The 14,783-nt window shown below is 41.9% G+C and overlaps 1 protein-coding gene across 10 annotated transcripts in view; it reads right to left on the minus strand.

The window, feature by feature from the left end:
- Positions 1–8,525: 8,525 nt before the first annotated feature.
- Positions 8,526–14,783, minus strand: part of LOC147635567 (putative potassium transporter 2) — a 34,378-nt gene continuing 28,120 nt past the window's right edge. For 7 of the 10 annotated variants that reach the window (XM_086802909.1, XM_086802913.1, XM_086802908.1 and 4 more), the window contains 5 exons: positions 11,011–11,271; positions 10,888–10,940; positions 10,669–10,783; positions 10,198–10,452; positions 8,526–9,961 (listed from right to left, as the gene is read on the minus strand). In XM_086802909.1, coding sequence (XP_086659035.1) covers positions 8,880–9,961; positions 10,198–10,452; positions 10,669–10,783; positions 10,888–10,940; positions 11,011–11,271 — 1,766 coding nt within the window. In that variant the 3' untranslated portion in view covers positions 8,526–8,879. The remainder of the gene's footprint in view (positions 9,962–10,197; positions 10,453–10,668; positions 10,784–10,887; positions 10,941–11,010; positions 11,272–14,783) is intronic. The other 3 variants (XM_086802915.1, XM_086802916.1, XM_086802912.1) reach the window with 2 other exon arrangements.

Here is a 14,783-nt window from a genome sequence, read left to right on the forward strand (position 1 = left end):
CGTCTAGGTATTGGCTCCTAAGTTTGATAGTTTTGTTACATCTTTGAATGTTTGTGTCAGACCTAGTCCTCTCACATTCGAGGAGTTCATCTCATTGCTTAGGGATGAGGATGCAGAGTCACAATGGTGGGGACAAGGCTTTCTCCACTAACATAAAGAAGAAGGGTAAGGATTCTAACTCTTCAGATCAGAAGAAAAATGTTAAATGCTTTTACTATTGTATAACAAGAAAGGGCACATAGCCAAAGAATGCAGGACAAAGTAAGCACATGCCAAGATGGCACTCTAAAGACCAAGGAAAACTCCAATCATGCTGCAGAAATAGAGCTATTTATTGCCATTAAAGAAGTGTGTAATGAGACAACTAATGTGTATTCCTCCCTAAAGCCTGTGGGAGATGACATCATGGTGACATTTGGCAATGATGCGACATCATGGTGACATTTGGCAATGATGCGAAGTGCCTAATAAAAGGTCTAGGTATTATTTCACTTATCTCTAAATAAGGTTGTACAAAAAGTCTTTCAAATGTTCAAATATGAAGAGAAACCTCTTTTCTGTCTCGGCCATCACAGACCGTGACTTGCCGGTTCACTTTGACAAGAATGGTGTAGTCATTCGTGATGGAGATGATAAGGTCATTGGAAAGGGAATTCGGAGGAACAACTTGTATGTCCAAATTGACTTGAGTAGCCACAAACTTTGGCATGAGAGATATGGGCATCTTGCTATATACTCTTTCAAAGATGTAGAAAAGTAAGCTAGTTAAGCATTTTCCACCAATTTATGACAGTTCGGATGTATGTGAAGCTTGCATGACGGGTAAGCAACATTGAAAAGGGCCAAGATTCCTTTTTAGCTCATACACATTGATGATCTCTATGGAAAGATGAGTACAATTGCACTTGGAGGTTCCTCCTATTTTTTCACATTGATAGATGATTACAGTAAGAAGATTTCGGATGTATTTTCTTAAGGAAAAGTCTCATGCTTTTGCAAAGTTTAAGGAATGGCTTGCATTGGTTAAAACTGGAACATAAACAGAATGAAGTAGTTTAGAATATATTGGAGGAGAATTCATGTTTGATGAATTCTTGGGTTTCTATAAAGATAGAGGCATAAAGCGGCAGCCCACTACCGCTCACCCTTCGCAACAAAAAATGGTGTTATAGAGCTGAAGAATTGTGCTATTGTAATGGCAAGAATCTACCTAAATCCTTTTGGGTTTAAGCAATAACAGGGTTGTGTACATTCTTAACAAGAGTGCAACAAAGGCTGTCAAAGGGATGACTCCATTACATGCCTATTCGGGTAAGAAACATTCAAAAGTTTTTGGGTGTGAATCTTTTATGTACATGTTCCAGATGCTTAGAGAACCAAATTGGATGCCAAAATCCAAAAATGCATCTTCTTAGGTTACAACAGGGGGTCGAAGGGATATACTCTATGACCCTTAAGAAAAGAAGATCATAGTGAGCCGTGATATGGTATTCTAAGAGCAATCCCATAGAGTGGAGGAGGAGCTTCCTTCTTTCTCATCATGCAACAAGGAAATCACCAAGGTAACACAACTCCACATGCATCATGGACTTCTTTGCATTGTGATGGGTAGCCTATTCCATTTCCTATGGACATGGATTTTGAAGATGAAGACCATGATGTGCCACAAAAAGGTAAGCCATTTCCTAAGTGCTTTAGGCAACTTTTGGATGGAGCAGAACCTCTTGCCATCAAGGTTGCTCCTCAGATGTTCATAGATCCAGAAGACTAGAGGAGGAAAACACGGCTCACGATAATCTTACGAATTTTTCTCTTATGACAGAGCTCTTAGTAGGGATCAGATGGAGTGGCAACAGCTTCATCACACCACAAAGGTATTGAGGGGGTGGCGGTTTGGGTGGGGTGTTGGATATCAATGCTCCACCCTTAGATTGTATTGTCCAGGCACTAGCTAACTCATGTTTGTATAGCCCCCATTATGAGGAGTAGCCATGGTTGAGGAGCTTGAGCATGCAGCATCCTTGTATTCACACGAGAAGGTGGCCTATGAGGCCAAATGGTTTAGAGATGGCTTACATTAGATTTGGCACACCATTTGGTGATGATGGAAAGCTTAACGGCACCAATTATCCTCTCTGAAAGTTCAAGCTTAAGGCTATTGTGTCCTACTACGAGCTTTGAGACACGATCATTGGTGTTGATGTTCACCTGCTACCAATAAGGGATGCAGATGGTACCACCTTTTGTTGCTTACCTTGTTCAAGATTGGAGACAAAGGGATGTAGATGGTACCACATGTTGTTGCTGCTGACCTTGTTCAAGATTGCAAACAAAGGGATTCAGATGCTGTGTGTGCCATTGTTATGAGCATGGAAGATAGTGTATTGACCATGGTTCAACATGTCTCCATAGTTGCAGATGCATGGGTCTTATTGTAGAGCTAGTACGAGACCACAAATCCCTCAAGGATTCAGAATATCAAAAATCAACTTCAACAAGATAAGTTGAATGAAGGTGAAATGGTGGAGGTATTTCTCACAAGAATCAAAGATCTCCAATTACCAGATGGTTGTAATCGACATGAATGTGCTCTCCTTGGATCTTTCTCGTCTGGGTAATTTTGTTATATCTTTGAATGTTGGTGTCAGACCTAGTCCTCTCACATTCGAGGAGTTCAGATCATTGCTTTGGGATGAGGAGATGAGGATGCAGAGTCACAATGGTGGGGACTAGGATTTCTCCACGAACACAAAGAAGAAGGGTAAGGATTCTAACTCTTCAGATCGGAAGAAAAAGGTTAAATGCTTTTACTATTGTATAACAAGAAAGGGCACATAGCCAAAGAATGCAGGACAAAGCAAGCAAATGCCAAGATGGCACTCTAAAGACCAAGGAAAACTCCAGTCATGTTGCTGAAATAGAGCCATTTATTGCCATTAAAGAAGTGTGTAATGAGACAAATAATGTTGCAGCATATGATGATTCTTAGATCATCAACATTGGGGCTTCTAGGCACGTGACAAGTCTCGCAAGGAATGGTATTCCTCCCTAAAGCCTGTGGGAGATGACATCATGGTGGCATTGGACAATGATGCGAAGTGCCTAATAAAAGGTCCATGTACTATTTCACTCATGTCTAAAGAAGGTTGTACAAAAAGTCTTTCAAATGTTCAAATATGAAGAGAAACCTCTTTTCTGTCTCAACCATCACAGACCGTGACTTGCGGTTTCACTTTGACAAGAATGGTGTAGTCATTCTTGATGGAGATGATAAGGTCATTGCAAAGGGAATTTGGAGGAACAACTTGTATGTCCCGAATCGACTTGAGTAGCCGTAAACTTTGGCATGAGAGATATGGACATCTTGATATTTAGACTCTTTTAATGATGTAGAAGGTGAGCTAGTTACGCATTTTTCACCAATTTATGATAGTCTAGATGTATGTGAAGCTTGCATGATAGGTAAGCAGCATTGAAAACCCTTTCCACCACAAGAGGCCAGTTTTAGGGCGAAGACTCCTTTTTAGCTCATACACGCTTATGATCTCTATGGAAAGATGAGTACAATTGCACTTGGAGGTTCTTTCTATTTTTTTCACATTGATAGATCATTACAGTAAGAAGATTTGGATGTATTTTCTTAAGGAAAAATCTCAAGCTTTCGAAAAGTTTAAGGAATAGCTTGCATTGGTTAAAATTGAGACATGAACATAATGAAGTAGTTTAGAATAGACCCGAGGAGAATTCATGTTTGATGAATTCTTGGGTTTCTATAAAGAAAGAAGCATAAAGCGGTAGCCCACTACTGCTCAACCTTCGCAGCAAAAAATGGTGTTATAGAGCATAAGAATTGTGCTATTGCAATCATAGGAATCTACATAAATCATTTTGGGTTAAGACAATAACACGGTTGTGTACACTCTTAACAGGAGTGCAACAAAGGTAGGTCCAAATCATTACTCTGGCCATGTAGTCAAGTAATGGCACCACGACAATGTGCGCATGTGTAGAATGAAGCACCAGAGAAGCTAGTACAAAATCTTGATACAAGGAATAGATGGCCGATGAGAGCTTGATGGTCTCTAGTTTTAGCCAATTAGGTGGAAATAGCAAGCAGCTCCAGCTCTGTTGTGATTAACATTCCAACTAAAATGTGTCACACTATCATCTGAATTATATGCCAGTTAGGTGAAAATGGGAAATTGTTGGCAGCAAGTGTTTCCATTGGTATGTTGTATAAATGGCAAATTGATTAGCCATTTTCAATGCAAGCACCTCAGCATTGAGCATTTTGGTCACCACCTTATTTCGAAGCTCAACTACCTCTGCCTTGGCTTTGTTGAGCTCACCCTGCAGGGCTTCCTCAGCTTAGAGCATTTCCAACCTCACCTACATCACCTAGAAATGTACCTTCATGCAGCTTGGATCAGTCCTCATCCTCAACATCCAGCTCTTCCAAAAAAGTCAGTGTGTTGTGCTAGAGCCTTCTGAAGCATATAGCTGTTGTGTTCTGCAGAGGGTTCAGGTTGTTATCCTATAGTAGGGGGTTCAGGCTGCTACTCAGGTGTCTTCTCTATAAGGCACTCTGGAGTCTTCTCTGTTGTCTCTAATACTGCTGTGTGGGGTAGTTTGCTTAATAACCTCCTCCTATCTCTTTCCTATCTACATCTCCTATCTTCATCTTGTTGTAGCCTCCTGATGGCCTAAAGTTGCAGTGTCCAGGGCAGCCAATGCTGCAAGAATGCCTTGATGCAAGAAAAACAAATACTACCCAATTTTAGTTTTTCCCAAACTAGGGTTAAGATTCTTTAACTCTGTCTGCAAATGGTTGTAAAGTATAGTGGCCCAAGCAATAGGCTTTCCTACTGCAGAAGCATAGATATACATCCCCAAAGCTTTCTTTAACATATATGTAGCCTTATATGTTAACATAATCATCTCTATTAGAAACCTGAAATGGAGCCTGTTCACAGTACACAGTATTAGTGTGGCTCGCTTAAATTGGAATTCCTACCCACAAAAATCTTTGGGCACCCTTCTGGATGACATCAGGAGAGTCCAGATATTCCAGAGCTGCTTCTATCAATAACTGCTCCAATCGATGAGACATTGATTCCTCTAGAGAAGTTGAGCAGAAACAGCCACTCTGAAGCTTGGAATGACAAACTCCATGGACACAATAGTCTCTAGACCATACACCAATGAAAAAAGGGATATATCTACCTTATAAGTTGTCCAGATGCCCAAAGTGCAGAGTACAACCTTTGATCCCAATCAGCATAATTTTCATTGACTATCTTCTTCAAGATTTTTTACAACACTTGATTAGTAGACCATACTTGATCGTTGGGGTGTGGATAATATACTATGGACTTCTTGTGGATAACCATATGCTGCCGAGTAAGATTTCGGATCACTTCATTCAAAAAGTGTCAAGGAGAATATTGTTAAGAAAGTGTCGAGGAGAATATTCCAAATCACTTCATTCAGAAAGTGTCAAGGAGAATGTTGTTAAGAATCTCTGATTACCCTAGCCAGAGTCATTAAGATACAAAGCTAGACAATATGTTAACTCAAGTTGTTCTCTATGATAGCTAGTCCTCAAACCGAACATTTTTCGATTTGAGGCCTCAACCATAGGGATGTCCTGAAATTAAACATTGTTTGATTTTAGCTCCTAACTACCATTGAGATGTCCTCAAATTGAGCATTGTTCAATTTGAACACTCAAGCATTGAGGGTGTTTGCTTGGGCTTTAGGGTTTAGGATTTATGGTTTAAGGTTCAATATTTAGTGTTTGGGCTTTGGGGTTTAAGCTTTAGGTTTAGGATTTAAGCTTTCGGCTTTAGGATTTGAAGGTCAATATTTAGGGTTTGAACTTTAGGGTGTTTAGGTTTCAAACTTTAGGGTTTTAGGTTTTGGGTTAGGATTTAAGGTTTAGGATTTGTGATCTAGGGTTTATGGTTTGGGTTTTATGGTTTGGACTTTATTTTTTAGAGCTTAGGGTATGGGATTTAGGGTTTAGGGTTTAGGGTATGGACTTTATGGTTTAGGGCTTGGGCTATGATCTATTTCAAAAAATATCAAGTGGAGTAGCCTTTATGCATTTTGTGAATACACATATCTACATGATTACACACACACACACACACACACACACACACACTTTTTTTTTTTTGGTAAATCCATGAACAATATATTAATAAAGAAATTTACATGAGAGTCTCCAAAACGGAGAGCCTCAACGAGAAATCAGAAGCAAAGAGAAACTATTTCCAGGCATGACTGATGAAGATCTCCTTGGTGGCAAGCATCATAAACAGATTGCCGTAAGTAGCTTCTAAAATACTGATAAGATTGCAAAAACGGTTTCCCAAAATATCTCATGTTGTGATCCTGCCATATGGTCCAGAAAGCCCAATATCTGACCCAGTACAAAAGTAAAGAGTAATGGACCGTGGTTGTAGGGAGTATGCCAAAAAGCCAAAAGTGTTTCCCAAAAAAAGAGTTAGGGAAACGAAGGCGAAGTAACATGGAAATTTTGCGGATGAAGGCCTTAGTGCTGGAGCACGTCCAAAACAAATGAGGCACCCTTTCAGAAGGGGCCATGCATCGAAGACAAGAAGCAGATGCAATCCTTTGTTTAGCAAGAGTGACCCCCACAGATAAGGAACCTGTAAGACAACGCCATAGGAAAAGCTTTTGCTTGAGAGGCAATTTACTCCTTCATAAATTGCGAAGATTCTTTCGCCACCAAGCAAGTGATTTTGTCATATGCCAAAGAGAATTAGCATGTGAATGAATCCATGGTGATGGCTGGAGGAGAGAGTATATTGATGCTACTGGTCAAATGCTTTCCTTCCCTCGGGCTATGGCTTCCTATCCACTAGCCATGCATCACAGGTTCATTTGGGGAAAAATTGCTGACTTGTTGCAGCCTTTTCTTCCCATCCCTCTTTTATCTAACAGGGACAGATTACAGGACACACACACACACACACACACCTGCATGGTATTTTACCCGGGATTTTTGGGAATATTTAGTCATAACATGGTATTTTAAACCAAAAAATTGCACTAATGCAAGAGAATGTTTTCTCATATCTCCTAACACTACCAATTGCATATGCCATACAATGGCATATGCAATGGCCTTTCTATTTTAAACACCAAAAGTAGGACCATGTCATCACCTTGGACTTGATTTTCATAAAGTCAACACAACTCCGAAACCACCTCCAAAAGGGGTTAAATCATGTACCTTCCATCCCTTGGGATATCATGTCATCACCTTGGACTTGACTTTCATAAAGTCAACACAACTCCGAAACCACCTCCAAAAAGAATTAATCAAATACCTTCCACCCCTTGGGATATCAGTGAGGATGTCAATATGGTACTCATTCATACTAGAAATAGTTCACAACCATCTCCTTAAAACCATCTCCTTAAACCCCAAAAAATGGAAATTATTCACATAGAACTCCCTAAGTTCTTACAGATAGAATTTCATAAAGTTTACTTCACAAAAGCTAGTAACCTCAACCATCCTATGAAGAGGAGACATATTTCATCCAATGTGGCTCTTGTGGTTTTTGTGTGTAAAAAAGCTTATCATCCCTTTTTTTTTTGTCTTCCATGCCTTGTGATCTAGCATGCAGTGCATATAGAGACACGTTGATCCCTATTGGCTTGTAGCTAAGATTCTGCATCCTGTCGCCTTTTTGGCTAGGGTGTTTTCTTTGAGCAACTACAGGATACTTTGTAACATTGTCATACTCTAGGATGTTTTATTCTCTGTAGCTAGATTGTTTTAACTTTCCCCAGGATGCGGTATGGAAGCATTGTAACATTTTGGTCTCACAGCCTTTAGTTTTTTGTAGACATTAATATAGCTTTCCTCTTTATTTCTAGTGGTTGTGGCACTTCTGCTCGACAACAGGAACTGTGCCGTATCAACTTCCTGCAGTCATTACGACCTTCCCAGCAGCAGACCTTCAAGCTTTTAACTACAATATCAGGTTGGCTTCCTTTTTGTGCAGCCTCAATGCAAAATGCAATCCATGGTGCCACCTTCAAGAGCTACAAGCCGTGGATGAGTTTGTGGAGGCTTCCACACGTCTGGTTGTAGTCAGCAAAATTACCCACAATGGGTCCATAAGATTGGCGTGCCTTTGTTGAAGTTCTCTCTTTTGTAACCATTGCTCGTTTGGCTGGAGGCCAAAACACGGGCAATGGGACCAGTGCAAAGACCATCGTGGCCCACTTTTTGTGGATACACTCTCCCAAGAGCAACACTCCTGTAGACGTTCAAAGCAAAGCTCTCTAAAAAGCATCAGAACTTCGAAGCCTCAAGAGAGATGAGTAAATGGGTTTCAGAAAACTGGTTTACAGCCACAAACTCTTGGTGATACAAGAGTGTCCATGATGAGATTACATGGACACTATTGTATAACTTTCTTTCTTTCTCTCTCTCTCTCTCATGTAGCTCTACAAAGATATCAGAGACTCCAAGCCACAAGAAAGTTGCAATACAAGGTTTTCAACAAAAAACTGCCTTACATCCCCGCACACACTTGATGTACAAGTGCCTACTCACAAGCACTTCCCTCTTGACCCACATAAATATAACAACAGTATAAGCCCCGTCTAAGGCAAGTGTGAGAATACACTTGAACAAAAATTAAACTATCTTATCTCATTTAGCACTGTACATATCACAATACCTGGCACGCTTCTGAAGTGAATTTGTACAAAATGGCCACCTTCCATAAAGATCTCAAGAGTAAAGATACCAGGTTGACGACCATATAGCCTTTCAAGATATCCCCAAAGTATGGACACAGTACAGAGGTAACTCCACTGCCTCCCTCTCCAACCTACACATGGTAGATCATCCCAACCTCAATGAGACAAGTGTGGGGAATCCTCAGAGCCACAGAAGGACCCCGACAGTTTTTCTTGAGAAAATTATATGCCACGTTGATTGCAAACTTCTTCATCAAAGAGGAGTTTCTACTAGCTTTCACATAGGAATGTCCTAGTATGTAAGCAACCCCAGCTTCTTTTGCATCGATGAGTTCCTTCAGCTCGTCTTTGACTGCCTGGACTACATGTGAGCTCTTCGGTAGCTCAAACCTCACTTCTTTCCTCTTTCCAAAATTGGAACTGAGCTGGTCAAGGCTTTGACAACTGAGGGACTCATCACATGACATGGAAAGAGAAGAGACACTTTCATCCCCTTGATGATGAGCTGGTATATGCTTCATTGCAGGGTGACCATCCAGCTTCATTGTGGGATGACCATCCATAACCATCTCACTAAGAGGTGCATCAGCTGCCATATCTGCTCCTTCTGACTGTATAAACTCACCAATGTTGAGCACAAGCTGGGTCTCATAGTCATCATCATCTTTGTGTACATCCTTGTATCCATACCTTACTATGCATCTAAACATCCGGTACTCCTTGGGCCCGATCCGTCCTACCAAAAACCTCTCGGTTGGAAGTACATATGGAACTGGCACTGCCTTTACGCAGACAAACACAACAATCTGATGAAATGCTGGAAGATTTGTCACAAAATGTGAAAAGATGGCCGGAACCCCAGAGACCAATTCAGTGTATATGAGACCAATGCCGGGGACCCGGACAATGCCAAGATTTGGGCCAAGTGTGAGTAGCCATTTCATAGAGACCTTGTTCTGCAATTCGAATTCATACTTTTTCCTGAGGCCATAGTTCCATGTGCACATGACTGTCATGAATACCATAGCGAGCACAAGAGGAACCCAGCCACCTTGATGCACTTTGATCAAACAGGAGGAAATGTATACCATTTCTATAGTTCCAAAGAACAAAAGGAACCCCAGCGCCAGTGAGATGCTTCTCTGCCAAACGATGACAATGACAAGTGACATGAGACATGTGGTAACTAGCATAACTGTCACAACAGCAAGACCTGCCAAGACAAAAAACTGCTTTTAATTAGTAGCCAGCATATCCATCTTAAGAATGTAGTCTTTGTTGATTTGGCTGAGGCCACCAATCATATTATAAGCTTTGAGCCCACCTATCAAACATAAGAGTTTCTCCTTTTTTGTTGTTGTTGTGTGATGTAAATTATATATTTAGGTGTCTAGTTTCGTACTCATGTACTCCATTTGTAAAACCAAGGGTGTGGTATTAACAACGAACCATAAGCATTTCCAATGAGCGTTGTGTCCCGGAAACCAATCATGATAGCCAAGCAAAGGATCATCAAAATCCAATTAATCTCTGGGACATAAACCTGTCCAAATATGTTCTTGGATGTGTGAACAATCTTCACACGGGGAAAGCAACCTAACGATGAGCACTGCTTGATAATTGAAAAGGTTGCAGATATGATAGCCTGGCTTCCCACAATAGATGCAAGTGTGGCTACCACGAATACCGGCCAGAAGATTGGCTCTGCAAAGTTTAAAAACGCCAGTAAAAGGTTGTTGAGCCTACTCCCAACTACGACAAACAATTTAGGGTCTTTAAAGACACATCCTCCACCCATCGAACCAGCAAGGGTTAGACAGGGGAGATCCCCACCCATCAGGGACAGGTGGCTGAGATCTCCCCTTTTCGTGGGCAGAGTTGTCCCCTCAGTTGTAAAAAAGATCTCAAAAGATTCATTACTTGGAATTGATCTGTAAAAGCTCCATCCGATTGCATCCCGATTTCTAGAAAGAAAGGCCGCCTCTCCCATGTAGGCAAGCATCAAACACGGATAGACACCACATATAAAAGCAAGCTGCACGAGTAGCCTTAAACCTTAGTTTTGCATTCAAAGCTCAATTAAAAGGCTTGCAAATTACTTCGATGCTGCAAGATCTTTTTTGCATGTATAGGCATAACCTTGATAGAAAGCTGTGAGAAGTGTCCCAAGTCTGCAAACATTGCTTCAGCTCCTACACAAAAAATTATGGTCAGAAGCATGTAATCAACATCAAAAGTTGACGATCACAGATGACAACATACCTGTGATGCAAAGAACCACTCCACCTAAGGACATCCATCCATCCATCCCAGTGACTCTAAAGAAATTGTAGATATAGTATGGTGAAAGCCCTTTGATAACATCAGGATTCCAATGACAGATATTGTAAATGCCAATAGAACCAATGCAGATGAGCCATGCAATGACAATGGGTGCGAACATAAATGCGACCCTCTGTGTCCCATGATGTTGCAATGAAAATAAACCGATGAGTATGAGGCAAGAAAGTAAGACCACCACATCTGCCAAACAATCACCACATGTAAGGAATGGTAGAAAAGCCTTTTGTTTTTCCTTGTTCAAACTCCAAAAGTATAAAGCAAGCTTTACAAGGTGGTTAGACCTCGAAAGAGAAAGTATGAATGAAGAAAAGAGTAGAAAGGTATCTAGAGCTCAATATGGTGGCCTTGCAGCAACCCTTTACTCGTCTCTTCATGGCCAACTTCTCTACATCAGTCAAGCCAAGGTACCTGCTTTGCTCCCTAATCGTCCCTTTTGATAGCAGATGAAGATAACTTTTTAGTTTCCTGTGAAAAGCTGCAAAGCCTTTTCTAGTGGATTTGAACCTTGCATTCCCTCCATAGACTCATTTCCATTTACAGTAGCAATCTCCTCCCCCGCCCAAACACTCCATGAAAGATGATGGCACAGCTTCCCTTTGGGATACCTGAACTCTAGTGGCAGAAACGCCCTCCCAATGCATGTTGAACATATGGCATGTATACCCTACCGTTAGATTGGGAGAATGATTCTAGAATTTCTCAAGAGAAACTCTTCACTTAAGGGCAACACATTCTTCAAAGAGACTAGGGTGAGCTATTCTCACATTAATATGGCTGCTCCCCATTGATGAAACCCTTGGGTAGCATTGCTTTTTACAGCCTGATGCATGTTTGGAAGGCTCGACAAGTAGCACAGATGTCTGGTATCCCAGTTTGCACATTGGACAAATATCTTGAGGTGATCAGACAGCAGAATGACCGCCTTTATGAAGATTTAGTACACTGCAAAAAGGCTACATGCACATTGCATTTGAACTAGTGCCAACATGCTAGTGTATTTGGATTAGTGCCAACACACTAGTGATTTTGCAAAGCAAATTTGGAATGGGACACACTACTGTTCATGCCTAGGTTAATGGTCAGGCTACCTTGGAAATGGGTGCTTGCCAGAGACATGGAGAGGACGGGTGCCTCCTCCCATAAAGTAAGTCTCTTCGTCTCTTCTTCAGTGTGTATTGGAGTGCCACACCCAGCTCTTCAACATCACCACAGGCAAGAAACACAACTGGTAAAAGGCTTGATGGAACACCGGTCCTGATGTGTCAACACTAGGGCCTGATGGAGTTGCTCTCAACATCCAGAAGGATTGACAGTTTCAAATCAGATTTGAATAAAGCACATTGTTTTACGTAGGAAGTCAAGAATATGAGACTTGGGAATGAAGGCATTGCAAAGTCCATGGTGGCCATTAAGCAAAAATGCATATTATCACATGTACACACAAGATGGGTTGGAATCCATACAGCAGAACTGCAGCCGGACTGTAGGAGCAGCCATGGCTTGCTTACCAGAAGGCATCTCATGACTTTGGTGAGCCTAGAACGCAAGGAAGAACAAAATAGAAAGTTCCACTTCTAGTGGCTAGTGGTCTCTCTCCAACCATGCTAATGTAACATGCTTGCAGAAGGGTGCGAACACTGATTGAGCTGCTAATTAACGCTAATCACATGAACTGCAAGGACACAAAAGACAACGGAACATGCTTGTGGAAGGCTGCAAACACTGATTGAGCTGCTAATTAATGCTAATCACATGAACTGCAAGCATGTGACATGTGGAAGGAAACAAACACTGATTGAGCTACTAATTAACACTAATCACATGAAGTGCAAGTACACAAAAGACAAGGCTGAATTGACAATATATATTGTATATTGCATGAATGTGAATATGTACTACTTAGATCTATAAGAGATATGGCTGCATCCTATTGTGCTTAATGCTACTAGTTATTTGCTATTCTGGTTATTCCCGGGCTGAATCTGGCTGCTTGAGAACGCCCTTCTTCTCGCCCACAACTTGCCTCTGCTACTCTGAGGACTGGCATTTGTAGATGCCAGCATTTTGGGTGCCTATTGGGCGCTCAACTGCTCCAACTTGATCCAATCATGCCTTTAAATTTTCCCTTGAGTTGGCTGATCATGTCCACATGGAACTCACATGGGTGATGCACGTAACATGATAGGTCAGTTTTTGGCTGAAAGAGGCCCTCCAAGCCAGGTACCGACACACTGACCGGATCTTACTCTTCTAGCCATCTAATGCTAATCTTTCAGCGAGGGTGGACATGCACACTTTGACATCGAGGGCTCCTTGTTGCCTTTGGGTAAACATTCAAGGGGTTGTTAATGTTGGATTAGCGGCTATGGAGGCTTCTGCACTACAGCCGTCATGACTACGATAGAGAGAGAGAGAGAGAGAGAGAGAGAGAGAGAGAGAGAGAGAGAGAGAGAGAGAGAGAGATATTAACGTCTGCGAAAGGCCAAAGTGGCCTATGAGACCAAAACATAGTACACAGCTGATGGTGTCTCATCAAAAGTAAGACAAAAAGGACTAAAAAAGTCCTAAAACAGTCCTAAACAGCTATGAAAGGAAAATACTCCTACTGAGGTACAACAAAAGTGTATAATATCTACAACTAGCATGAGAGAGAGAGAGAGAGAGAGAGAGAAAGAGAGAGAGTTATATTAAACGTCTTCAAAAGACCCAGTGGGTCTATGAGACCAAAAGTGATACAATAGTGTCCATGTAATCTCATCATGGTACAAAAGAAAACAAAGACGAGAGCTATGAGCTGAGAATGTCAAATCTGAGCCATATGATACAAAGTGGGACCATCATCATACAACCTAACGTCTTCAAAAGGCAAAAATGACCTATGAGACCAAAAGGTTACATCATATCCATGAGGTACATAATCCTAGGGACAAAAAAGTAATAAAGAAAGATAACAAAAATCTAGAACTTTAAAATCTGATCTAGGTACATGAGCAAAGAGCTCTCATATCATCCTAATACATCCCCTCATGGGCCGCTGTGACATGGTGCTCAAGGTGGTAAAACTGAGCTGGTGCGCGAGAAGGTCCTACGATGATGGGAGATGATGGCCCAGATCTTCTTGTGGTGGCGTGGCCGTGGGCGAGGGCCATGGGGTCTGGGGCATCGAGCTCTGCATAGCTCACTGGCTTTGTTGAGTGTCACACCTCTCAGCCGAGCTCCTACACTAGCCTGTGGTCTGGGTATGATGGGTGGATCGGCCCTCGAAGTGCTGGTATGGAAGAAGTCAGTAAGAGCTCTCTGTGTTGGTCCTCGAGCAAGTACAGCTGATCTGGATCTCACTAAGGACTCCCAGGCATCTCTGATCTGGGAAGTCCATGATCCTGGAAAGTGGTCCGAACCCAGCTCGGAAGAGGCAGTGGAACCTCCCCCGAATCTCATAGTACACGGGGCATCGGCATATGTAATGGTCCTCTGTCTCGGGCTCTGTGTGATAGAGCTGGCATATCCTGTCCTCTGGTGCGGCCGCCCTAGGCCCATATCTGGCAGTCTTCACTTTCAGCTGGTGGGACGAGGTGCGGATCTGGCCGATCGCACATCTCACCCCAAAGGATAGGTGTATGTCCATGTAGCGTGGACGGATGATGAACCCATCCTCTGTCAAGCATAGGAGGTGATCTTTGTAGAAGGCCATC

This window comes from Cibotium barometz, chromosome 9 (genome assembly GCF_041138505.1).
Source record: "Cibotium barometz isolate CiBa-2024 chromosome 9, ASM4113850v1, whole genome shotgun sequence".
NCBI classification, from domain to species: Eukaryota; Viridiplantae; Streptophyta; class Polypodiopsida; order Cyatheales; family Cibotiaceae; genus Cibotium; species Cibotium barometz.